Consider the following 24,691-nt stretch of genomic DNA (forward strand, 5'->3'; position numbering starts at 1 on the left):
GTGGGTATAAGAAAGGACCCCGCATCGTCTCATGCTTTGTAGAACTTTCCTCCCATGTCTCTTGTGCATGTGCTTGGAATTTCTTACCCAGAACTTTAACTTTGATGAAAGAATAAAGTCTGTTTTCTTTGGTTTTCCATTTTGGAATACTATTTTAGATTGAATTGAAAATGGAAACAACAAGGGAGGGGAAAAGGAGAGAGGAGTAGAGAGAGGGAAGGAAAAGGAGAGGAAGAAAAGGGAGAGGAAAGAAGAGTAGGAGAGAGGGTTAGAAAGGGAGGAAGAAGAGAGGAGTGGGGAAAGGGGAAAGGAAGTAGAAAAGGGAAGGAGAGGAGGAATGAGGAAAGTAGAAAGAGAGAGAAGAAGGAAGAGAAGGGAAGAGGAAGAGGAAAGGTTGTGGTAAAATAAAGGAGAAGAAATGGTAAAAGAGCAGCCCCGAACAATTAACAAATGAAAGTAAAAGGATAAGATGAAAGATTAATGATGGATAGGAGACTGTACATTTAAATATGTTTATGAAAAACAAAAATAAAAAACTTTTTTAAAAAAAAATGACTTATGACTGTTTTTTAATAGTTACAACTGTTGCAGTATCCCCATGTCCATGTGATCAAAATTCTGGTGCTTGGGCACTGGTTCATACTTATGACCGTCGTAGCCTCCCAGGGTCATGTGTGATGTGATCTCTTTTTGCCACCTTCTGACAAGCAAAGTCAATGGGGAAGCCAGATTCGCTTAACAACCAAATTACTAACTTCATCAACTGCCACGATTCGCTTAACAACTGTGGCCAGAGACGTGGTCAAATGGGACAAAACTCACTTAACAGATTCTCACTTAACCACAGAAATGTTGGGCTCAATTGTGGTCGTACGTCGAGGACTACCTGCAGAATCATTAAAAGGAAGGATGCAAAAGGAGGGAACAGATTGAAATGGGAATGACATGAATTTTTAAAATGATTTTAAAACAATTACATTGAATGGCTAAATTGTCCCACGGCGAGTTGTCCGTGGTGAGTCGGCTGCTACAAATTGGCCTGTGGCGAGTTGTCCCATTCCATCCTCATCAGGGGTGAAATCCAGCAGATTCTGACAGGGTCTGGAGAACCGGTAGCGGAAAGTTTGAGTAGTTCGGAGAACCAGCAAATACAATCTCTGGCTGGTCCCAGAATGGGGTGGGAATGGAGATTTTGCAGTATCCTTCCCCTGTCACGCCCACCAAGCCACACCACAGCCACCAAGCCATGCCCACAGAACCAGTAGTAAAAAGTTTGGATTTCACCACTGATCCTCTATAGAGACAAACATATAAAGCTAGGTCTCTCTTTCTCCATGGACTTTTTTTTCCATGGGGTGGGACTCCGTCTTCAACCCATTTTTTACAGAACAAATTAGCAATAGCACTTAGCACTTATATACCGCTTCACAGTGCTTCATAGCCCTCTCTAAGCAGTTTACAGAGTTAGCATATTGCCCCCAACAATCTGGGTCATTTTACCGATCTCGGAAGGATGGAAGGCTGAGTCAAGCTTGAGCCTGGTGAGACTTGAACTGCCAAATTGCAGGCAGCCGGCAGTCAGCAGAAGTGGCCTGCAGTACTGCACTCTAACCACTGTGTCACCATGGCTCATAGGCTCACCTGGTGCTCCCAATCAATGCGCCAGGAACACCCAGGATGTAAGAAATCAGATCACTACATTTGTACACGTTTATTGACTAAAGGAAGCCATTCGGGTGCCTAAAGCAAGAAGAGTCCATAACTTGCACGGGGAAGGCAATACTGCATTTCTGTTTCTCTCCACACTGAGCTCTTGGCTGTACGGTATCGCTTATCGTGAGCTATTTGTGGACGGGTAGAGCCCATTACTCCACCTCCACCAGCTCCACCTGCTGAGGTTGAAGAGCTCACATCGTCCACCTTCCAAGGCACAAATGTTCCTGCAGGCTCAAGAGAATCTGAGCTAGAAGGTCTGCAGGACTTCTACTAACTAGCCCATTGAGCACGAAGGGCTGATGCTTGTTGCAGAGGGCGCAGGAGGTGCCCCTCCCCTCATTCAGGAGAAGGGGTGACGCGCCCATTTGTAAATTGAAAAGAGTGCATCCCTCAAGTTGAGAAAACTTGGCCGATCTTCGGGATGGGTCTTCCAGCATTCCAGCATGATGCTATAAATCTCTGAGGAGCAACTGTTGGGGCGAGGGAGACGGTAGCCCCGAGTAATCTGCTGGATGGTCTCCTGATTGGTCAACCCTAGAAGAAGACAGATGAGAGAAATGGTCAGGTTCACAAGGCACAGGAAGATGGGACAGGTAATGGAGGACTCTCCTTACACGGAGATGGGTTTCGTGGTGCTCTCTGAGCTTGGTTGTTTTCTTCCAGACGTTTCACTATCAAACTAGGTAACATCATCAGTATTGAAGGGAGCGGGGCTTGGGCGGATGATGTTTTACCTAATTTGGTAGAAATGTCTGCAAGAAAACAAACAAGCTCAGAGAGAACTATGGAATCCTCGTTTCAACTCTGAGCTACAAATATTCTCCTTTCTTGGTAAAGATGGGGATCCTCCCTAATGTAGAGGTGACCAAACCTTTCCAGATGATTTCCCACACCCCAAAATCTAGTGATTGTAGGGGTGCACAACTCTAATTTTTTTATTTCTAGCTGGATGTTGGCTTCAGATTCCATGTTAGACCTTCTGAAATTGGAAATATCTGTTTGGAAGTTTCTAAGGATGGTCAGATCTAATCCAGGACACGGGATTGGGTGGCGAACCAATGGATTTCCACTATGATTGGCCATATTACAAAGTGTGTTTGTGTGTCTCCCTTGAACGACTCCTCAGATTCTTCCTCGGAGGTCAGCTCAAGGGAGGATGAGCTCATTCCTGGCACGTCAGGAACTGGGTTATTTGATGATTCTGAACGGTCAAGAGATTTACTGGAGGCTTTGGCTGAGGACAGCTTTCAGGGGAAGGCACTCAGTGAAGGGGAGGAGCTGACTTCCCTGGTGGATCCGAGAGCACGCAGGGCAGAGAAAAGACAAGAGCAAAGGAGATCTGCCAATTTACTCGGGAGAACGCCCTGCCCATTTTGACAGGCTGCACCGGAAAGCTATTTATTGCGGCAGGCAGACGGAGGCGTTGCTGGGGACAATATATTCGATTTCTGGCTGTGTGTTCCTTGTGCTTCCTGCGTGACTTTGTGCCTTGGAGACTCTGAACTTCTCTTGCCAAGTGAGCTCTCATGAGGTTATTTCAGTTTGGCCTGGTGGAGTTAAGTTTGTTTGGTGGACTTATTTGTTGGAGCAACTTCCCATTGTTTTGTGAACTTATTGGCCGTTGCCTTGTGGACTAACCTTGGCCTGCTTGTGGCTGGATTTATTTGGGACAGTGCTGAGGCTGGGTGAAGGGAATTGCTGGGGAACATTAATGAACTCTCTAAATCACACTTTTCTCTCTCTCTCTGTGTGTGTGTGTGAGAGAGAGAGAGAGAGAGATTGTGTGTGTGAGAGAGAGACAGAGACAGACAGACAGACAGACAGGCAGACACACACAGAGAGAGATGCTCTCTTCCCCCCCAAGAGCTTTTCCGTTGTCATGATCATCTACACAGCATCCATTGAAATGAAATCGTACCATCATAGGGGCACTGTCCATAGCTAAAAACCTCGTAGAGCAGGATCCCGTAGGACCAAACATCCGATTTGGGGGAGTACGTCTGGTAGACGGCAGCTTCCGGTGCCGTCCACTTCACCGGGATCATGGCGTTACTGCTGGTGGAGTAGATGTCATCCTGAAGGAAAGCCAAGAACAGGTGTTCAGCCAAAAGCAAGGGAGATGCTTTCACCTGGAGACTCAAGGAAGAGAAGCTAAAACTGGCTTGTTCAGATTGGAATACAGAATAATAAGAGTTGGAAGGGACCTTGGAGATCTTCTAGTCCAACCCCCTACTCAAGCAGGAAACCTTATACCAGGGGGTTTCCAACCTTGACAACTTTAAGACTTGTGGGCTTCAACTCCCAGAGTTCCTCAGCCAGCTTTGCCAGTTGAAGTCCACAAGTCTTAAAGTTGTCAAGGTTGGAGACTCCTGCCCTATACCATTCTGGATAAATGGATGTCCAGTCTCTCCTTGAAAACCTCCAGTGATGAAGCACCCACAACTTCTGAAGGCAAACCGTTCCACTGATTAAATGTTTTCACTATCAGGTAATTTCTTCTTGGTCCTAGGTTGGATCTCTCCTTCATAAATTTCCATCTATTACTCCATGTCTTGGCCTCAGATGCTTTCAAGAATAAGTTGTCCCCCTCTTCTTTGTGACAGCCCCTCAAAGATTGGACTGCTATCCCTAGTCCTTCTCTTCATTAGACTAGACATACCCAGTTCCTCCAACCATCCATCATACGTACCTGTTCAGGTCCACCTTTGAAGGACTGCTTTGTCATGTTTGGTACCCTCCAGATGTGCTAGCACAGAAATTCCCTGAATACATCTGGAGGATATCAAAAGCTATTTATGGGTTTTGTCTGAGAGCTGAGCACTGAGAGTTGAGCCCCTAACCCTGGAAAAGTTAAGAATTAAATTTACACCCATTTCTTCCTTCTTCCTTCCTTCCTTCCTTTTTCATATTTTGCTTGTTTGTTTTATATTTGTTCCAGATAGGTTGTCGACTTAACAATTACCACTGGGACCAGAACTTTCATTGCTAAGCAAGATGGTTATTAAGCGAGTCATGATTGATTTTATGACCTTTTTGCCATGACGCTTAAGCATTCAGATTCGCAGTTGTTAAGTGATTCATGTGGTCGTTAAGTAAATCCAGCTTTCCCCATTGATTTTGCTTGTGGGAAGTTGGCTGTGAAAGTAATCTCGGGTATGCTAAAAGGATGGCTGGTATGTCAGCTTTTCAGAGGGCTCATTTGGATGTTTATGTTTTTGGAGTCAAAAAAAAGGACCGTAAGTGTTGGATGGACAGATCTGAGCTCTGTCTCACTTTTTGGAAAAAGTGCAGAGAAGAGCCACTAAGATGATTAAAGTCTTGGAGATTATAACATAGGAACAACAGTTGCAGGAACTGGGTGTGGCTAATCTGGAGAAAAGAAGGACGTTGGGAACGACGAGAGGATAGCAGTATTCCATTATTTGAGGAGCTGCCACAAAGAAGAGGGGGACAAGCTGTTCTCCAAAGCACCAGAAGGCAAGAAAAGAAACGATGGATGGAAACTAATCAAGGAGAGAAGCAACCTGGAATTAAGAAGAAACTTCCTAACGTGAGGACAATTAACCAGTGGAACAGAAGTTGCCTCCAGAAGTTGTGGGTGCTCCCTCACTGGAGGTTTTTAAGACGAAGCTGGACAGCCACTTGTCTGAAATGTTATAGGGCAGTGATGGCTAACCTTTTTCTTGTCGTGTGCCAAAAGCATGTGCACGACAGCACACACGCGTGCCAGCACCCATAATGCAATGTGCCCCCCGCACATGCACGCATGAAACCCCCCCCACGCTCCCCTCATCCCCAGTGCATGCTCCTGTGACCCCACCATCCCTTGTTTTGGACTTCGCAGGCCTCTACTGTGGCCCGTTAGCAGCCTGTGCAGCTAGTAGATGATTCTGACAGCGAGGAGGCTGGTGTGGTGCTGCGCCAGCAGCCTGTGCAGCTGGCACTCGAGTCAGACAATGAGGAGGCTGGAGAAGTTGTGGTGCCAGAGGCAGGGATTCAGTCAGGGCCTTCAGAACCTCCAGAAGCTCCTTTAAGTGAAGAGGATGAAGAGGAGGAGCCTCTTCTCGATGCACGGGCGTGCAGAGCTGCCAAAAGGCAGGAGTGGTTCCTCAGGAGGAGGTCTCCTCGAGAGTAAGGCTTGGGGCTAATTGGCCACTCCCTTAGCCTATTTAAGGAAGGACGATGACTGAGGCAATTTGCAGGGAACAACTTCGTTCACTCTCCTTCGGGTCCTGATCTTAGTTTTCTTATCAGTTTTCTGCAAATTGCTTCTGGGCATTCTGCCAACCATAGTAAGATTACGATTATTTATTCTTTGGATTCTTGTAGGCTGTTATGAAAGTTAATTAACAGCCTTTATTTGAAAAAGACTGATTTAATTTAGTAAACTAAGGTTTGTACAGACTTTGTGTGTGCTGCGTTCTTTGGGGTCCGTAGCTGGGGCAGAACAGCCTCCCTGCAAATCTCCTGGGCCCAAAAACGGGCCGTGGCACGGAGGGCGCGCCGCTCCCCCCCACCCCCCGCACATGTGCACGTGACTTCCACCACCCTGCGCATGCGCACATGACCCTGCCTCCCATTTTGGGCCTAGCAGGCCTCCCTGCAGCTTCCTGGACCCAAAAATGGGCTGTGGGGGGGGGCTCCCCTATCCCCGTGCATGCGCGGGCGACCCCCTGCACATGCATGCACGTCTCCCACATGTGCCCTGCCCCCCCCCACGCATCCCAAAAATCAGCTGGCCAGTGTGTACATGCGCAGTGGAACTGAGCTGGGCGACAGCTCACATGCCCGCAGAGAGGGTTCTGTGTGCCAGCTGTGCACGTGTGCCCTAGGTTCACCATCACGGGTAAAGGGTCTCCTGCTTGAACAGAGGGTTGGACTAGAAGACCTCCAAGGTCCCTTCCAGCTCTGCTTTGACTGGGAACAGCTAAGTGACGGAGTGAAGTGGGGTGGGGCCAAAGCTTCCTTGGATGCACCTTGAGGAGCCTGGCAAGGCCGAAGTCAGCTATTTTGCAAGCAAGGTCATCTCCCACCAGGATGTTCCTTGCTGCGAGGTCCCGATGGATGATATGTTGTTCCTCCAGATAGGTCATCCCGTCAGCCACCTGGCAAGAGATGCTGAGCAAGTGGTGTGTGGTCAATTCCTTTCCAGCAGCACCTGAAAAATCAACAAGGCACCATGGTTAGAATGCAGTACTGCAGGCTAACTTCCTGCCCACCACCAGGAGTTCGATCCTTATCGGCTCAAGGTTGACTCAGACTTCCATCCTTCCGAAGTCTGTAAAATGAGGACCCAGATTGTGGGGGGGGCAATATGCCGGCTCTGTAAATTGCTTAGAGGGCTGTAAAGCACTATAAAGCGGTATATAAGTCTAAGTACTTATTCTATTCCATTCCATTCCATTCCATTCCATTCCATGCAGTATTGCAGGCTAACTCTGCCCACAGTCTGGAGTTCGATCCTGACTGACTCAAGGTTGACTCAGCCTTCCATCCTTCCGAGGTGGGTAAAATGAGGACCCAGATTGTTGGGGGCAAGAGGCTGACTCTGTAAACCTCTCAGAGAGTGTGAAGCGGTATATAAGTCTAAGTGCTATTGCTATTAACCTTTGATCCTTTGCTAAACCTCACTAGTCCTTACAGGTAATCCTTGTTTTATAACTATTTGTTTAGTGACTGTCCAAAATTATAAAGTGGTTTATAACCAGTCCTCAAACTTATGACCATTACAGCATCCCCATAGTCACGTGATCAACATTCAGGTGCTTGGCCATCGGTATGCATTTATGACAGAGGTGGGCAACTGTGGCCCTTTTACAACCTGTGGACTTCAACTCCCAGAATTCCTGAGACAGCTTGGCTTGGGTCACATCCTTGCCATTTGCGACTTATTTATTTATTTATTTATTTATTTATTTATTTATTTATTTATTTTATTTCTATACCACCCTTCTCCCAAAGGACTCAGGGTGGTGTACAGCCTGATTAAAAGCACAAAGACAGACAAAATTTAAAAATAATTAAAATTATTAAATGATAGGCTCAATTTAAAACCCCAGCTGGTTTCCAACAAGCAAAGACAACAGGGAGTTTCAGATTCACTTTACAACAGCCTGATTCATTTAATAACAGCTGCACTGATACACTTAACAAAGGAAGCAGAAAAGATTGTAAAATCGGGTGCAGTTTGCTTAATAGCTGTCTTGCTTAGCAATAATGGAAATTCTGGTCCCAATTGCGGTCTTAAGTCAAGGACTATCTGTACAGGTAAGTCCTTGATTACAACCATTTGTTTAGTGACCGTTTGATGTTACAACGGTGCTGAAAAGGTGACACACGACTGTTTTGCAAACTTATAACCATTTCAGCATCTGCACATCATCAAAAATTCAAACACTTGGCAACTGGCTCATATTTATGATGTTTTGCAGTGTCCTGGGATCTTGTGATCATCTTTTGGGACCTTCTGACAAACAAAGTCAATGGGGAAGCCAGATTTGCTTAACAACCATGTTCCTAATTTAACAACTGCAGCGATTCACTTAACAACGGTGGTGAGAAAGGTCGTAAAACGGGGCAAAACTCACTTAACAACAGAAATTTTGAGCTCAGTTGACATTTGAAATTAGAGAACAGGAAGATAAACAATATTATTTGATATGGGATTTGTTTTATCAATGGATAGATAATAAATCATGGAATTGAAGTATGAAATATGGGGTTGATGTAAAGACAAAACATCTGATGTTTTTTTTTTCTATAAAAGATATAAGTCTCTGTTATAAATTGGTATTTTAGAAATGGATTTATGCACAAGAGAATATGAACCGTTCGACTCACTGTCTGTCATTGGAATGATGATGGTTTTATGTTTTGTTTTTGTTTTAAAATAAAAAAAAAATCTCAAAAAAGAAATGTTGAGCTCAGTTGTGGTCATAAGTCAATGATTATGCTTCTTTGGCAAGAGAGGGCAGTGTTGTGTCAGAAGTTAGACGAAGAACATAAAAAAACCACATCTGCTGGTGTGTTGTGAGGCTCTTTTACAATACTAACATGGACCTGATTTTAGGGGAATTCTCTAGCACCCTTGCTTGAGCACAATCCAATTCTTTCTAGGTAATTTCCCCACAAAATATTACCTGAAGCAAACTTAAACCCACGAGTCTCACTTCTGGATTAGCAGCTTAATTTTGAAGCAAAACCTTAACTGCCATCATCTCAGCTCCTTTCCACCCATTTTAGCAGTAGGGTGGATTTTTTTTCTTTCCTTATTCAATCCAGCCGCGATTCTCAGAGGATTAACCTCTGGGTTTGACTGACACATCCCACAAGGGCCTGGATTCTCTCAAAGCGGGGAATCGAGACTTCCAACCCTCAGGAGAAAACCAGTTTGGTGTTTCCATCTCCGTCCACGGAAAGGCTGAGTTTTAGAAGGAAGATGAGATCAGACTACACTTTGTAAACACAACGCACCACGCAAAAGCTATTTCGCTCCAGGATGATGCAAGAAAGAAACTCATTAGCAGGCAAAAGTGTTTAGGCTCTTGGAAACAGAGAACGTTGGCTCCAGACTCGTTCTCCTAGGGAGTTGCCCCATCTTAGGTAACAAACCAGATCTGAAAAGGAGGTCAGGTGGGCCCTTCAACCCAGGAAACTTCTCATGGGAAGGAGCCAAACTGGCTTTTTTTTTTTTTTTAATTTGATTTATATGCCGCCCTTCTCCGAAGACTCAGGGCGGCTTACAATGCGTTAAGCAATAGCCTTCATACTTTTTGTATATTTATACAAAGTCAGCTTATTGCCCCGCACAAACTGGGTCCTCAATTTACCTACCTTAGAAAGGATGGAAGGCTGAGTCAACCTTGAGCCTTGGCGAGATTCGAACCTGCAGTAATTGCAGGCAGCTGGTCTTAATAACAGGGTGACCACTGTACTACAAGGCTCTTGGCTTCCTTTGGACGAAAGAGTTCTCAGCCGAGGAGGGTGGCACGTTGGGGGCGGCGAAACGGCACCGGGAATTTGTCACCCTTGGCTGAAATCGGAGCTGCCTTCGATGGCGTCTGAACCAAAGGAAGCTGCTGCCCAATTGCCCAGTGGAGATGAAATTTGGGGAAATAATAGAGAGCAATTTTCCCAAGGGAATTTATAAAATTACATTTGAGGAGGAACCAGTTCTTGGGTGATTTCCTGGCTGATAGGATAGCCGTTAGCAAACCATGGAAGGCTTTTTAATCTGTCTGCCTGTCTCCCTCACTCTCCCTCTCTCTCTCTTTTCTCTCTCTCTCTTTTCCCTCTATTTCTCTTTCTCTCTCTCTCTTTTCTCTTTCTCTTTCTTTTCTCTCTCTCTCTCTCTCTCTTTCTCGGTTTCTCTCTCTCTCTTTTCTCTCTCTCTTTCTCTTTCTCTCTTTCTCTCTCTTTTTCTCTCTCTTTTCTCTTTCTCTTTCTTTTCTCTCTCTCTCTTTTCTCTCTTTCTCTTTCTCTCTCGCTTTCTCTCTCTCTCTTTCTCTCTCTCTTTTTCTCTCTTTTTCTCTCTCTTTTTTTCTTTCTCTTTCTCTGTCTCTTTTTCTCTCTTTTTTTCTCTCTTTCTCTCTTTTCTCTTTCTCTCTCTTTCTCTCTCGGTTTCTCTCTCTCTTTTCTCTCTTTCTCTCTCTCTCTTTTCTCTCTTTCTCTTTCTCTCTCTCTTTCTCTCTTTTCTCTCTCTTTCTCTTTTTCTCTCTTTTTTACTCTCTCTCTCTTTTTCTCTCTCTTTCTCTCTCTTTTCTCTCTCTCTCTTTTTCTCTCACTTTTTTACTCTCTCTTTCTTTTTTCTCTCTCTCTCTCTTTTTCTCCCTCTCTTTCTCTCTTTTCTCTCTTTTTCTCTGTCTCTGTCTCTTTTTCTTTCTCTTTCTCTGTCTCTTTTTCTCTCTTTTCTCTCTTTTCTCTCTCTTTCTCTTTTTCTCTCTCTTTCTCTCTCTTTTCTCTCTCTCTCTTTTTCTCTCTCTTTTTTACTCTCTCTCTTTCTTTTTTTCTCTTTCTCTCTCTCTTTTTCTCCCTCTCTTTCTCTCTTTTCTCTCTTTTTCTCTTTTTCTCTCTCTTTTTTACTCTCTCTCTTTCTCTTTTTCTCTCTCTTTCTCTCTCTCTTTTTCTCTCTCTCTTTCTCTCCTTTCTCTCTCTGTGTAAGCAGAAGGCTAGTACAGGTTAGACCTCGACTTACAACCATTCATTTAGTGACCATTCGGAGTTACAACGGCACTGAAAAAAGTGGTCTATGACCTTTTTTCACACACAGGACCATTGCAACATCCCCATGGTCAGACGTTTGGCAACCGGTTCATATTTATGACCGTTGCAGTATCCCGGGGTCACGTGATCCCCTTTTGCGACCTTCTGACAAGCAAAGTCAGTGGGGAAGCCAGATTCACTTAAAACACCGTGTTCCTAACGTAACAGCTGCAGTGATTCGTTCAACAACTGTGGCAAGAGAGGTCATAACATGGGAGAAAAACTCATTTAACAACCTTCTTGCTAAGCAACAGAAATTTTAGGCTCAACTGTGGTCGTAAAGTGAGGACTATTTGTAAGGGTGTGTATGTGTGTGTGTGAATGGCACCCATGAGGCGGAATCATAAAGATCCAGCACGTAGCCACAGCCATAAGATCAAAGCTCTACCATGTTGGGTGGCTTACTATTTGTTTAGTGACTGAATTAGGGGCTCAAGTGTGGTCGTAAATCGAGGACTACCCATAATCCAGATGTTTGAAGAATGCTAGATTGCTGCAGGCTGTGTTGCACCCTATGCTGGGTTTTAGTAATTTGTCCTGGCCACCATTTTCCCATTGGGCTACTCAACCATACGAAGACTGGGTCGGGAAGCATCAGCGGAGCGAGATAATACTCACTGTTGAGGTAACTATGGAGGTTGCCCTTCCGCATCAACTCTGTGACGATGTAAACCGGCTCCCCCACAGAACAGACCGCCAGAAGTTTGATGAGCCTTGTGTGTTTCAGACTTTTCAAATTCCGGATCTCCTTGACAAAGTCGTCCCTCATGTCAGCTGTGAAGGAGATGAAAGACATTTGCAAGATGGATTGGCTTTGCATGGACAAGGTCTGGGCTTGTTCTCTCATTCCAGCACATCTGGAAGCCCTAGGGCAGTGTTTCTCAACCTTGGTAGCTTGAAGATGGGTGGACTTGAACTGCCAGAAGCGCTGGCTGGAGGATTCTGGGAGTTGAAGTCCACCCATCTTCAAGCTTCCAAGGTTGAGAAACACTTCCCATAGGGTCACGGTTTCTCCACCTTGAGAATTTCCTGGGAGGGTGAACTTCAACTCCCAGAATTCCACAGCCAGCCTGATTATTGATGAGAGTTCTAGGAATTGAAGTCCACCCATCTGGAAACCCCCCCCCCAAAGCTGGGAAACAATATAACAGAGTTGGAAGGTCCCTTGGAGGTCTTCTAGTCCAACCTCCTGCTCAAGTCATTATTTCAAGTTAAAATAAATACTTATTTTAATCTAATTTGATTTAATCTAGTCTAATCCCAGTGGAAATGTTCTTTCATCAAATTGAATGAGAACTGGAAGAAGAAGTTTCTGTTTAACTTGGATAGCTCACATTGGACTTGGAACATGGGTTCCAGGATCCAGTAACCTAGTACAAACCGACTGTCAGCATTTTAATGCTGCCATAAAGAGGAGACGAGGCTTGACTTTTCACCTACTTATTTTCTCTGTAGATGGAAGGGGGACATTCCTGGGGTTGAAGGCAGGAGCTGGGAAGACTGACTTGGAAGATGGCCAATGAGAAGATGAGAATCAACCAATGAGTGCAATTTATTTGAGATGACATTGAAACCAGACAGAGACTAGGTACAGAATATCACCTAGAGATTTCCAAATAAAAAAATGTGTTTAGCATTAACCTGAACTTTGCTCCCTTCCGCATGTCTTTTCATTGATGAGGATGGAATGACCCAAGAGGTTAATTGACCTGGTTTATTAACAACCACTTGGATTAACTGCTGTGGGAATCATTGTTATCATGACTTCTGATAACAACAGTGTCCTTAGGGAGGGTGCCAGACAATTATAGGGCCAAAACTGTGCCACAATTTTGTGATGCCAATCCTGTGACTATGTGCTTGCACCAGGCGCTGGGATGCAAGGATGTTAGGGCAGGGTTTAAATTGTGGTACCCCAATATCTGCTCTATTGTTCTCCTCTTATCATGGCTTATCATTTCCAGCTGGGGGAAGTCATTCTCACTTTCTTGTTCAGCTGGTGGGTTCAATCTAGGGACCCATCATTCAACTCTGGTCTACTCATGGAGGATTGACTGATCCACCTCTTAAGAAACAGGCAGACAAGGCCAGTAGTGGGTTTCGGATTATCTTACTACTGGTTCGCCCTGTGTGCGCATGTTTGCTTCATGTGCATGTATGCCTGGTTCGCGCGCGCGCCTGCCTTCCACACATACGCCCAGTCTTTTGCACATGTACTTTGCTCATGCGTGCACCTTCCACGCATGCACCCGGCCTCAAAAACGTGCCTAAATAGAATGGCATAGAGCCAGGGCAGATGGACGGGGTGGGCCCCACCCACAATTTCTGCTACCGGTTCGGGCAAACCGATCCGAACCAGCTGAATACCACCTCTGGACAAGACGCATCGCACAAGGGAGGATACGTTCTGCACCCCACAAACCTTGTTTCATAATTTTGATGGCTACGGGCACTGTGTTCTTCCACATTCCTTCCCAAACTTCTCCAAAACATCCTTCGCCCATCTTCCTCCAGAGCTGGAATTCAGACCGGGGACGTTCCCACTGATCCATCTCAGAAGTTCTCTGTAGAAGGGGTAAGATGAGAGACAAACGATCCAGATCAGAGAATAACAGAGTTGGAAGGGGAATTTAGGGACCCAATCCGCTCAAGAAGGAAACTCTATATCATTTCAGACAAATGGTTGTCCAATCTTCTCTTAAAAATCTGCAGTGTTGGAGCGCCCACAGCTTGTGGAGGCAAGTCGTTCCATTGGTTGATTGTTCTAATTGTCAGGAAATTTCTGCTTAGCTCTAGGTATCTCTTTCCCTGATTAGTTTCCATCAGTTTTCCTGCCCTCAGACAATAAGCCCTCCCTGAAAATATTTAAACACATGGGCAGCTGGTCCCTGCCATTTCCTCTGGTTAGGGTTAGGGAGACAGAGCTGGAAATCAGGTGAGAAGGCAAGAGAAGCTCCATCTTGCTCCACGCGCTGCAAAATAATAAGACCTCCCTGAAAATAAGGCCAAGCGTTTATTTTGGGGTTCAAAAAAATATAAGGGTTTTATTTTGGGGGAAATACGGTATATGTATTCCAGCATAGTCTTGCAGGCAGGATCCAATCTGTGACACCTTCTGGAGAGAGAGAAGTTCTCTGAAGATGGGCTCCAGTTTAGCCCGAACGCTTGGAAGAATAAACCTTTGGCTCCAGTGACTGACTCAGATTGGATCCTGTAGGTGGTTTACTTTGGAAGGGGTTGATTGAAATTAACTGCTTCCCTTTTGAGAAGAAAAGAAACATTTCAAAAGAAAAACCTGAAGCTGATCGAAAGGCAAAGCAAAATCAAACACACACCAATAAAAGCCTCACATCCAGCCCCCAGGAAGTTTGTCAGGGATGGAGAAAAATCACACGGTAGTGCCATGTTCTTCCACTTACCTTCTGGACGCAGGGCTGAGACAAAGGGCATTCAATGATTTTCCAGTTGGCTCTGTAATAAGCAAGGAGCTCTTCCAGACTCGGGAAGACATGAGCTTTTTCCAAGTAAAAACTTCCGGCAGGATTCGAGAAGATTCTGAAATGTCGCACTTTGCCGTGGTTGCGAACTGAAGATTGAAGGAGAAGAGAATTTGGGATTAGGATTTGGGTCAATTTTGCAATTTCCTTTCCTGTAGTTTAGTAGCCACCAGCATTGCTTGTCACTGAGCTCTATGGTTTTATTTTATTTTATTATTTATTTTATTTCTTATTATTTCATTGATATATGATATGATATGATATATTTCTGGAGGCAAGCTGTTCCACTGATTAATTGTTCTGACTGTCAGGAAATTTCTCTTTACTGTATTTCTAGGTTGAATCTCTCTTTGATAAGTTTCCACTCGTTACTTCTCGCCCTGCCTTTAGGTACTGTCCCTCTTCTCTGTAAGAGCCCCTCAAGATCCAGCCGAGATGGTGAACCCAGAGCCAACTCCAGAATTTTATTCTACCTGTCTAGATAGTATTATCACTTATTGTACCTACCTTGTAGGTTAGACTTGCTGACCTCTGGAATTTTTGCTTATCTTTGAGCGAAGAGCCTGCAACTCACATCTGTTATTTCTTGTCCTAGTTTCAATGACCATGAAAAAAATAATTCCTGAACATCTTCTTTATATGCACCTTTCTATGTATCTGAGCACTGATATCATGTCTTTTAATTGGTATTCATTTCTCCGGGCTGATCTTCGGCCTGTCCCAGTGGTGGGATTCCAAATAATTTAACAACTGGTTCTCTGCCCTAATGACCGGCTGGGTGGGCATGGCCATGCTGGGCATGGCCAGGGGCGGTGACAGGCAGCACTTGGCCTCCTGCATCCCCTGGGGAGCAAAAACGGGCCATGCGGGGGCCCGCACCCCATTTTGGGCCTAGTAGGCCTCTCTGCAGCCTACTGGGGACTCCTGGAAGGGGCGGGGAGGGGAGGGATGGGGCCAGCCAGCAATTTAACTACCAGTTCGCCCAAACTGGCCTGAATTGGTCCGAACCGGCTGAATCCCACCACTGCCCTGTCCTCATAAGAAGTCTCCAAGTCATATTTGTCTTCTGAGCTCTCGCTCCAATCTGCCAATTTCCTGGAAAAGTGTCCAGAATATGCCAAACCAAAGATGGTCTCTCACCAACCACAATGAGAGAGGAATAAAGATTTTATACGTATTTGATGGGAAACTACATTTCCCATGATTCCCTGAGAGGAATTAAGAAGGTAGAAATGCCTCTGGGGCGAAAATGCTTGGAAATAATCTCTGCATGTTTTGGAAGATACACCAATCTTTCCTTCATCATGAATGTTGACCTAAGTTGGGAAAAACAGGAACAGACGGAGGTTGAGGCAATGACACTACCTATTCCTTCATTCATGACATTTTTTTTTTTTTGCAAGGAATTGCATGCACAACTGTCATTCAGAAGGTTTCCTTGTGTTTAGCTCAGCCGTGCCAGGCAGGTGCCCTCCAGCTGTGTTGTGTTGGCACCTCTTGGAATTTCTGGCTTGGAATTCTGGGGAACTGCCGTCACCACAATTCAAGGCTGCTCAGCTGTGAAAGGATGAGAATTCTAGACGGCCTATTTGCCATTGTTAGTCACTCCTAATTGTGCAAAAGGCATGGTGTGGCTTGAGGCTAGTTCATCCCTTGCTCCATCCAACGTGTGTAGGCAGAATACCTTTGTTTATTGCATCACTTAGTGTAATTACACACAAGAGAGGGAATTGGCGTGCGATTAGTAATTATTATTTTTTTCAGATTCAAATTTTCTGGAATGAATTTATCACACAGATTAGGGTGGAGGAGACACTGGTGTCTTTTGTGTTGCAAATTGGAATGATTTGTTTTCAGGGTGCCTAGGGATTCCTTGCATAGCAAACAATTCATCCTGCTTTACTGCTCAATATCCAGAGAAATTATCCAGTCGCCTCTTAGCTGCAACATGTGAGCAACTGAAGTAAGACTCTGTTTCCCTTTAATCCTGATAGATATTTATTGCATCCTTTCTTCCAGCTGGCCAATTGTACGAGGAGTAGACATCTTAGGTCATATCAAGTAATGAGAACATGTTGGCTGGAAAGATAGAAAGAGGGGGTGGGAGAGAGAAAGAAAGAAAGATCTTGATGAGGAAGGGAAAGAAAGAAAGAGAAAAAGATCTTGATGAGGAAGGAAGGAAGGAAGGAAGGAAGGAAGGAAGGAAGGAAGGAAGGAAGGAAGAGAAAGAAAAAGAAAGAAAAAAACCAGAAAGAAAAAGACCTTGGTAAGGAAGAGAAGGAAGGGAGGGAGGAAGGGAGGAAAGAAGGAAGGAAGGAAGCCAAACACATTTTAGATTGCCTTTTGGACTGAGCTGTGCAAAACACAAGTGTTTGCATTCCAAGAACAACTTCATTTGCACACTCCCCGATCCCTCAAAAGTTGTCAGGCTGCAATTCACAATCCACTTAGCTCTTGCTAACCAGAAACACTGAACAGTGAAAATCACTGCCCCGCCTGTAACTGATCCAAATCCTTTAGCAAAACAATCACCAGCAACACCTAACAAAAGGCAAAACTCTGCATTAAAGGAAAGCAAAATAAATAACTTGAGTCTGCCTCCACCTCCACTCCTACCTCCTCATTTCACCTGGTGTTTATTTGCCTGGCTACAAAATATCCCAGTGGTTCCTATGGGAGGGAGGAGAGAGAGCCGCAAAGCTGCCATGCCACCCTTCTTCTTGGAAGACCTGCTTCTGCTGCTAGGAAATATGAGTGGGAGGCCAGGCAAAGCAGGAACTGCCAAAACGAGTAATCAAACTGCCCTACAAGATCTACCAGAGTCCGATTGTCTCTGAAAACAAACTAATTTTACAGTATTTGATACCACTGACAATTAAGGAGAATGATGTTGGCTTCGCAAGGGCCATCTAATCTAACTTCCCCTGCTCAGTGCAAAATAAATTAACCCAGGTTCTTTTATTCTTCCTTGGAAACTTTTTAAGAGGAGTTGGACCCCAAATCCCAGAATCCCCCAGCCAGCCGTAAAGATAGCCCCTCCCCTGCCTCTATTTCAAGCACAGTAAAGGAAATCCGTTTTTACACAAGGCAGAAAGTTCCAAAGTTCAGACAATTCTTAATGTGGGGCCCTTTGTGCTCTCTGAGCTTGGTTGTTTTCTTGCAGATGTTTCATTATCTAGTTGGATAATGAAGAAGTCCCTCCATTCTGGCACTGATGATGTTACCTAGTTGGGTAATGAAGCATTTGCAAGAAAACAATTAAGAACCAAGGACCCACAGTTGTCCTTCCTCTTTCCTCCTTTCCCCTTCCTCCTCCTCCTCAACTCCACTCCCTTCTAGCACTCATGATGTTACCTAGTTGGGTAATGAAACATCTGCAAAACCCCCACCAAGTTCAGAGAGCACCCAGGACCCCAGAGTTCAACTCTAAGCATCTCTTCTACTGACTGAGTTTTAGAGCCAGGATCCAACTGTAGCCAAGCCTGGTGTCCCTGATGGTGTGAAGCTCTGCCTGTTTTTAAGGGTGTTAAAAGATCTTTGATTGTATTATCAGCCCCACCATCTTGATTTTTTGGGGACCATGGCTTGGTTTTTTGTTTTTTTTTAAATTTGATTTATATGCCGCCCTTCTCCGGAGACTCAGGGCTGCTTACAATGCGTTAAGCAATAGCCTTCATACTTTTGTATATTTTATACAAAGTCAGCTTATTGCCCCCACAAACTGGGTCCTCAATTTACCTACCTTAGAAAGGATGGAAGGCTGAGTCAACCTTGAGCCTGGCGAGATTCGAACTTACTTTAATTGCAGACAGCTGGTGTTAAATTACAGTGCCTTTGTCTGCAGAGCTATCCAGGCTCTGGATAGGATAGTTCCAGGCTCTATCTAGGCTCTGGTCAGGTTTGATGATACCATCACAATCACCATCTTGACTTGGTTGACCATGTGAACAACAAGAGATAAGGAGGAAGAATCCAGCTTGATTTTCAACTTGGAAGACCCAAATCCAGGGGTGGGCTGCTGGGGGTTCTCAGGGGTTCGGGAGAACCTCTAGCTAAGATTCTGTGCAGTTCGGAGAACCCCCAAATCCCACTCCTGGCTGGCCCCACTCACCCCATCTCTCCCCTCCCTTCCCAGGAGTCCCCATGCGGCCTGTTTTGGATGCAGGTAAGTGCACGCGGAGGTTCGGGGAAGGCGAAAAACGGGCCTACCGGAAGTTCGGGAAGGCTGGAAACGGGCCCATTTCTGGCCTCCAGAGGGCCTCCGGAGCCTGGGGAGGCCGTTTTCACCCTCCTGGAGGCTCAAGGAAAGCCTCCGGAGCCCGGGGAGGGCAAAAACGCCACCCCCGCCCCCGCTGTGGTGCAGGAGGCTGACTAAGCCACGCCCACCATGGCCACGCCCACCCAGCAACCAGGCAGAGAACCCCTTGCTAAAATTTTTGAAGCTCACCCCTCCCCAAATCCAATTAATCCTAAACACGATTCAACTTTGGAGGTCAACTCTGACAAAGAGGTCTACCTGTGGCATGAAGAATAAGGTGAGGTTTACCTGACAGAGAGTATTCTCCCTTGTTACTCTCGCTGTCCCGAATAAGGAAGGAGCCGTGGTGATTTGGGGGGGAGAGAAGCAGCTGGTTGGCTTTATTTCTCGTGATTCCATTTATGTACCAACTGAGGGGGAAAAAAAGAGATGAGAGCCAATTAGACTATAAGCCAACCTTTCAGTTGTCTTCAGTAGAAGTAATAAGGAAAGGAAAACATTTCAAACTCCTAAAGTCATGTTCAGGGCACCCCGGAAGTGTTTTCGGTTGTTCCAGATTTTTTTTTTTTTTAAATGTTTGTTTGAATTTTGTTTAAAAATATTTACACAGTGCTGGTACACTGGAACATACCCGTGAGGTTTGAGACATGATATTTCCAGCATGTTTATCCTGCTTTACATAAACAATGAGATTCCATCATCTCTTGCAAAACAGTGATTCACTACTTCGGCTTGTCATGCGATGAAATTTATCCGGAACATTTTCAAGTTCAGGAAAAGACCAGTTCTGCTCATACCATCTCCCTGAGACTTTGTCCAGATATTTCCATATTTTAATCATGATTAATTTGACGACTATAATTAAAAAGGTATAGCAATTTCTTATTTGCAATGGTGTTTTGTTTTGTTTTTTTCCTGGCCCTCAAGTAGGTGAGGGGTCCTTGGTGCTCTCCGAGCTTGGTGGTTTTCTTGCCGACGCCTCATTTAAATATTTTTAAATATTTATTTCAATTTGTATACCGCCCTTCTCCTAGTGGACTCAGGGCGGTGCACAGCCCGAACTAAAACACATGCCAATACAAAATTTAAAATTATTAAAAGAATTACATACTTTGGCCCAAATTTAAAACAATTCGAATTAAAACCCATTGACAGATTAAAAGCTAAAAAGCTAAAAAACTAAAAAAGGAAAAAAAAAAGGGGGGGGTTCCCGCCAGCCCTGCTTGATGGAAAAGAAAAGTTTTCAGGGCACGGCGAAAGACCCGGAGATCCGATATCCTTCGTATCTCCGGGGGCAAATCGTTCCAGAGGGCAGGAGCTGCCACAGAGAAGGCCCTCCCCCTGGGGGTCGCCAGCCGACATTGCCTGGCTGAGGGCACCCTGAGGAGTCCCTCTCTGTGGGAGCGTACTGGTCGGTGGGAGGCTATCGGCGGCAGAAGGTGGTCCCGCAAATACCCAGGTCCTATGCCATGGAGCGCTTTAAAGGTGGTAACCAACACCTTGAAGCGCACCCGGAAGACAACTGGAAGCCAATGCAGCTCACGCAGGAGAGGTGTCACATGGGAGCGCCCCCTCGCTCCCATAATCTCCCGCGTGGCCGCATTCTGCACCAGTTGGAGCCTCCGGGTGCTCCTCAAGGGGAGCCCCATGTAGAGAGCATTGCAGTAGTCCGGGCGCGATTACTTAAACTAGATAACATAATCAGTGCATTGATGATGTTACCGAGTTTGGATAATGAAACGTCAGCAAAAAAACCGCCAAGCTCAGAGAGCACCAAGGAGCCCTCATTTCAACCCTGAGTTACAAACATTCTCCTTTATTGGCATCAAGTATGTGTCACAAGGCTAGCTTTGGTGGGAAATGAATTATACAAGATTTTCTCTTGGACTTTCAATATCACAGCAGAGGTTGGGTGATGTTATAAAAGGCTAAAGACTCTGTCAGGTCTGATCAGGGTGGATAAAAATCAATGATTTTTTTAAAAAAATCAAAAAAATCAGATTTTTTTTATTTAAATCGGATTTTTTTGATTTTTATCAAATTTATTTTAATAAAAAACTTTTGGGGTCAAAATCTATCGTAGGATAGTTTTCTATTTAAGATACATAAATAATTTAGTTTATTCAGCATGAAATGGAGCTTAGTTATGTAGCAGGAGGCTGTATATTCTGCAACACTGGGACTGTCGGTGAGTCAACAGTGGGTCAAAGGAGTAGCAGAGATGACAGTTGCTCTTTAAAAATTATGATTTAAATCGAGTTGATTTAAATCAAGCCTTTTTACTAGTGATTTAAATCATGATTTAAATTGTGATTTAAATCAACTCATGGCTTAGGCCCGGGGTACTTGCAGGACCATCTCCAGCCGTTCTCCCATCGTCCTGTGCGCTCTCACAGAGTCGGCCTCCTCAGGGTGCCGTCGGCCAAACAATGTCGGCTGACGACCCCCAGGGGGAGGGCGTTCTCTGTGGGAGCCCCGACCCTCTGGAATGGATTGCCCACTGAGCTCAGGACAGCCCCCGACCTTCTTTCCTTCCGTCGCGAGCTGAAGACGTGGCTCTTCCGCCAATTACACTGATCCGTTTGGGGAACACTGGTATAATTTTAAATCGTTTTTAATTGGGTTACTGATTTTAATTTGGTATTGTATTGTGATTTGTATTGAAGCTGTCATTTTGTAAGCCGCCTTGAGTCCCTAGGGAGAAAGGCGGCATATAAATCGCAATAAATAAATAAATAAATAAATAAATCCACCCTGGGTCTGATTCCTAGTATTTTTCATGGACACATCTCACCTGCAGTCTTACAATTGTTTTGGAGATCTCCCATCCAAAACCTAGGTAGGTACGGTTCCACTACTCCAAATGTATTGGTATATTATATAGATCTGTGATGGCTAATCTTTTTGCCAGTGTGTGCCAAAAGTGGGGGGAGCACGGGGGGGTTGCACGTGTGCATTCCCACACCCATAATTCAATGTGCCCCGCCCCCCAGCGTATGCGTGTGTGACCCCCCCATGCTCCCCCCACTTTTGGCACACGGTGGGCTCGGTAGGCCCGTTTTTCGCCCTCCCCAGGCTCTAGAGGCTTTCTAGGAGCCTGGGGAGGGCGGAAACGGCCTTCCCCAGCCCCCCCCCCCCGAGGCCCTCCAGAGGCCAGAAACGGCTTGTTTCCCAACTTCTGGTAGGACCAGAGCCTGCCCTACCCAGGCTCCAGAGGCTTTCTAGGAGTCTGGGGAGGGCGAAAACGGCCTCCCCCCCTCCCCCCCGAGGCTGGAAATGGCCCATTTCCTGACTTCCGGTAGGACCAGAATGTCCGAAAATCAGCTGGCCAGTGCACGCATGTGCGCTGGAGCTGAGCTAGGGCAACGCTCGCGTGCCCACAGATATGGCTTCGCGTGCCACCTGTGGCACATGTGCCATAGGTTCGCCATCACAGATATAGATGGTACCTGGCTCAATAAATAAATAAATAAATAAAATTATTATTATTATTAATAGTAGTAACTGTAAGAGGGATCTTGGATTGTTCTAGTGGACAATCACTTAAATATGAGCCAGCCGTGTGCTGCAGCTGCCAAAAAAAGCCAATTCAGTCCTATGTTGCATTAACAGAGGGGTAGAATCAAGATCTTGTGAAGTACTAGTTACTGCTTTATAAAACTTTAGTAAGACCCCACCTGGAATACTGCATCCAGTTTTGGTCATCACATTATAAAAAAAAGATGTTGAGACTTTGGAAAGAGTGCAGAGAAGAGCAACAAAGACGATTAGAGGACTGGAGGTTAAAACATATGAAGAACACTTGCAAGAATTGGGTATGTCTAGTTAGTCTAATGAAAAGAAGGGCTGGAGGGGAACGCTGACAGCAGTGTTCCAATATTTGAGGGGCTTCCACAAAGAACCTGTTTTCCAAAGCACCAATAGTAGGCAAGACTACCGTAGAAACAAGGGATGGGAACTAACCAAGGACAGAAGCAATCTAGAACTAAGGAGAAAGAGAACAATTAATCAGTGGAACAACTGGCCTCCAGAAGTTATGAGTGTTCCATCACTGGAAGTTTTTAAGAAGAGTTTGGACAACCATTTGTCTGAAATGGTATAGGGTCTCCTGCTTGATCAGGGGGTTGGACTAGAAGACCTCCAAGGTCCCTTCCAATTATATTTTTCTGTTCTGTTCAAGATCATCTAGGAAGCTTCCATCATCTTTAGTGGGTGAAAATGACAAGGTGCTATAAACACTATATCCCCCTACAACAAATGGTGGGGAGGGAGGGGAAATCAGAACAAAGCATACTCCAGTGAGCAATTACAGGCATGGAAAGTCGTCTTCATCAAAAGAAAAAGAGCTCCGAGATAGGTGTCTAGTCTCAAACCTCACTGAAATAATTAGCCTTTCTTTTGTTTTAATTTCCTGCAGGATCAGTCTTGTTTAAAGCTTTCGGTTAAGTAAAGGTGTCTTGACATGTGCTGGAAAGAAAGAACCTCTTCAATGAGGGGCCTGGTGGCGCAGCTGGCTAATAGCCTGTTATTAACATTCAGCTGCCTGCAATTACTGCAAGTTCGAATCTCCCCAGGCTCAAGGTTGACTCAGCCTTCCATCCTTTCTAAGGCAGGTAAATTGAGGACCCAGTTTGTGGGGGCAATAAGCTGACTTTGTATAAATATACAAAAGGATGAAGGCTATTGCTTAACACATTATAAGCCGCCCTGAGTCTCCGGAGTAGGGCGGCATATAAATCAAATTAAAAAAAAAAAAAAATGAGGGCTGAATTTCTATTCTTCCAACTTTCTCACTCTTCCAACTGCTGCTGCTGTTGTTATTTCCCATTCCTGTTTCCAGCAATCTTTCCCCACAATTGATTTTCCTATTCCTTCCAGACCCTAGGCCACTATACAACTCATGCTCTGTTCCACAGACAGGATCCCCAAAGAGCAAGATGGCAGCCATGACTTCCCAAAAGAACAAAGTATTGAAAAAGCACTGAGAACAATTCATTAGTGCAATAGCTTGTCTCCCGGAGTTGTGAGTGCTCCATCTCTAGAACTTTTCAAGAATAGCTTGGACCAGGGGTGAAATGTAAAATTTGTTACTACCGGTTCTGTGGGCGTGGCTTGGTGGTGGTGGTAGGGAATGTGACTGGGTGGGCGTGGCCAACTTTTTTTTTTTTTAAACTTTTCAAAGCATTTTTTCTAATGCTTTGAAAAGCCTCTGCTGATCAGGCAACTCAGCTGGGATCGTCAGAGAGTTTTCAAAGTATTTTTTTTACCATTTCTTCGGCCAAGAGGTTGCAAAAAAAAAATGCTTTGAAAAGCCTCTGACGATCCCAGCTGAGCTGCGCAATCATCAGAGGTTTTTTCTTTTACTTTTAAAAGCATTTTTTCGTCCGAAGAGGTTGTAGAAAAAATGCTTTTAAAAGTAAAAAAAAAAAAAAAAAGCCTCTGATGATCGTGCGGCTCAGCTGGGCATGGTGGGAGGGGGGGGGGCAGGGATTTTTGCTACCGGTTCTCCGAACCACCCGCTGCCATTGCTACCGGATCGGGCAATCCGGTCCGAACCGGGAGCATTTCACCCCTGGCTTTTTACCTTGCCTTGGGCAGCGGGTTGTACTAGAACAGTGATGGCTAACGCTTTTCGGACTGAGTGCCCAAAGCACGAGTGCGCTTGTGTGAATGCGCACTGTGCACCCGAATCCTCAAAATGCAATGTGCGTGCAGCCCCCATGCATGCAGCCTTCCCCTGAGCATGTGTGTGCAACCCCTGCACATGCGTGACCCCTGCATGCCGCCCCCCCATGCATGTGTGTGTGGCCCCGTGCATACGCCTTGCCCCCATGCCAGTGGTGGGTTGCCCCCGGTTCGGACCAGTTCTATAGAACCGGTAGTAAAACCAGCAGGAGGCTCTGCCCACCAACCCCGACATCATCAGGAAGCTTCTGCGCATGGGCAGAAGCGCGTGCGC

The 24,691-nt window shown here is 45.3% G+C and overlaps 1 protein-coding gene across 1 annotated transcript in view; it reads right to left on the reverse strand.

Annotated features, from left to right (window-relative positions):
• Window positions 1-2,056: 2,056 nt before the first annotated feature.
• The window catches only part of SRMS (src-related kinase lacking C-terminal regulatory tyrosine and N-terminal myristylation sites), a 48,269-nt gene continuing 25,634 nt past the window's right edge, over window positions 2,057-24,691 (reverse strand). The window contains exons 2-8 of the mRNA XM_070940148.1: window positions 19,021-19,142; window positions 14,397-14,563; window positions 13,400-13,541; window positions 11,596-11,751; window positions 6,693-6,874; window positions 3,635-3,791; window positions 2,057-2,250 (exon numbers count right to left, since the gene is read on the reverse strand). Of these exons, the coding sequence (XP_070796249.1) occupies window positions 2,057-2,250; window positions 3,635-3,791; window positions 6,693-6,874; window positions 11,596-11,751; window positions 13,400-13,541; window positions 14,397-14,563; window positions 19,021-19,142 (1,120 nt within the window). The remainder of the gene's footprint in view (window positions 2,251-3,634; window positions 3,792-6,692; window positions 6,875-11,595; window positions 11,752-13,399; window positions 13,542-14,396; window positions 14,564-19,020; window positions 19,143-24,691) is intronic.

Source organism: Pituophis catenifer, unplaced genomic scaffold, assembly GCF_029215685.1.
Source record: "Pituophis catenifer annectens isolate HBS135680 unplaced genomic scaffold, rPitCat1.0.hap2 SCAF_3, whole genome shotgun sequence".
NCBI classification, from domain to species: Eukaryota; Metazoa; Chordata; class Lepidosauria; order Squamata; family Colubridae; genus Pituophis; species Pituophis catenifer.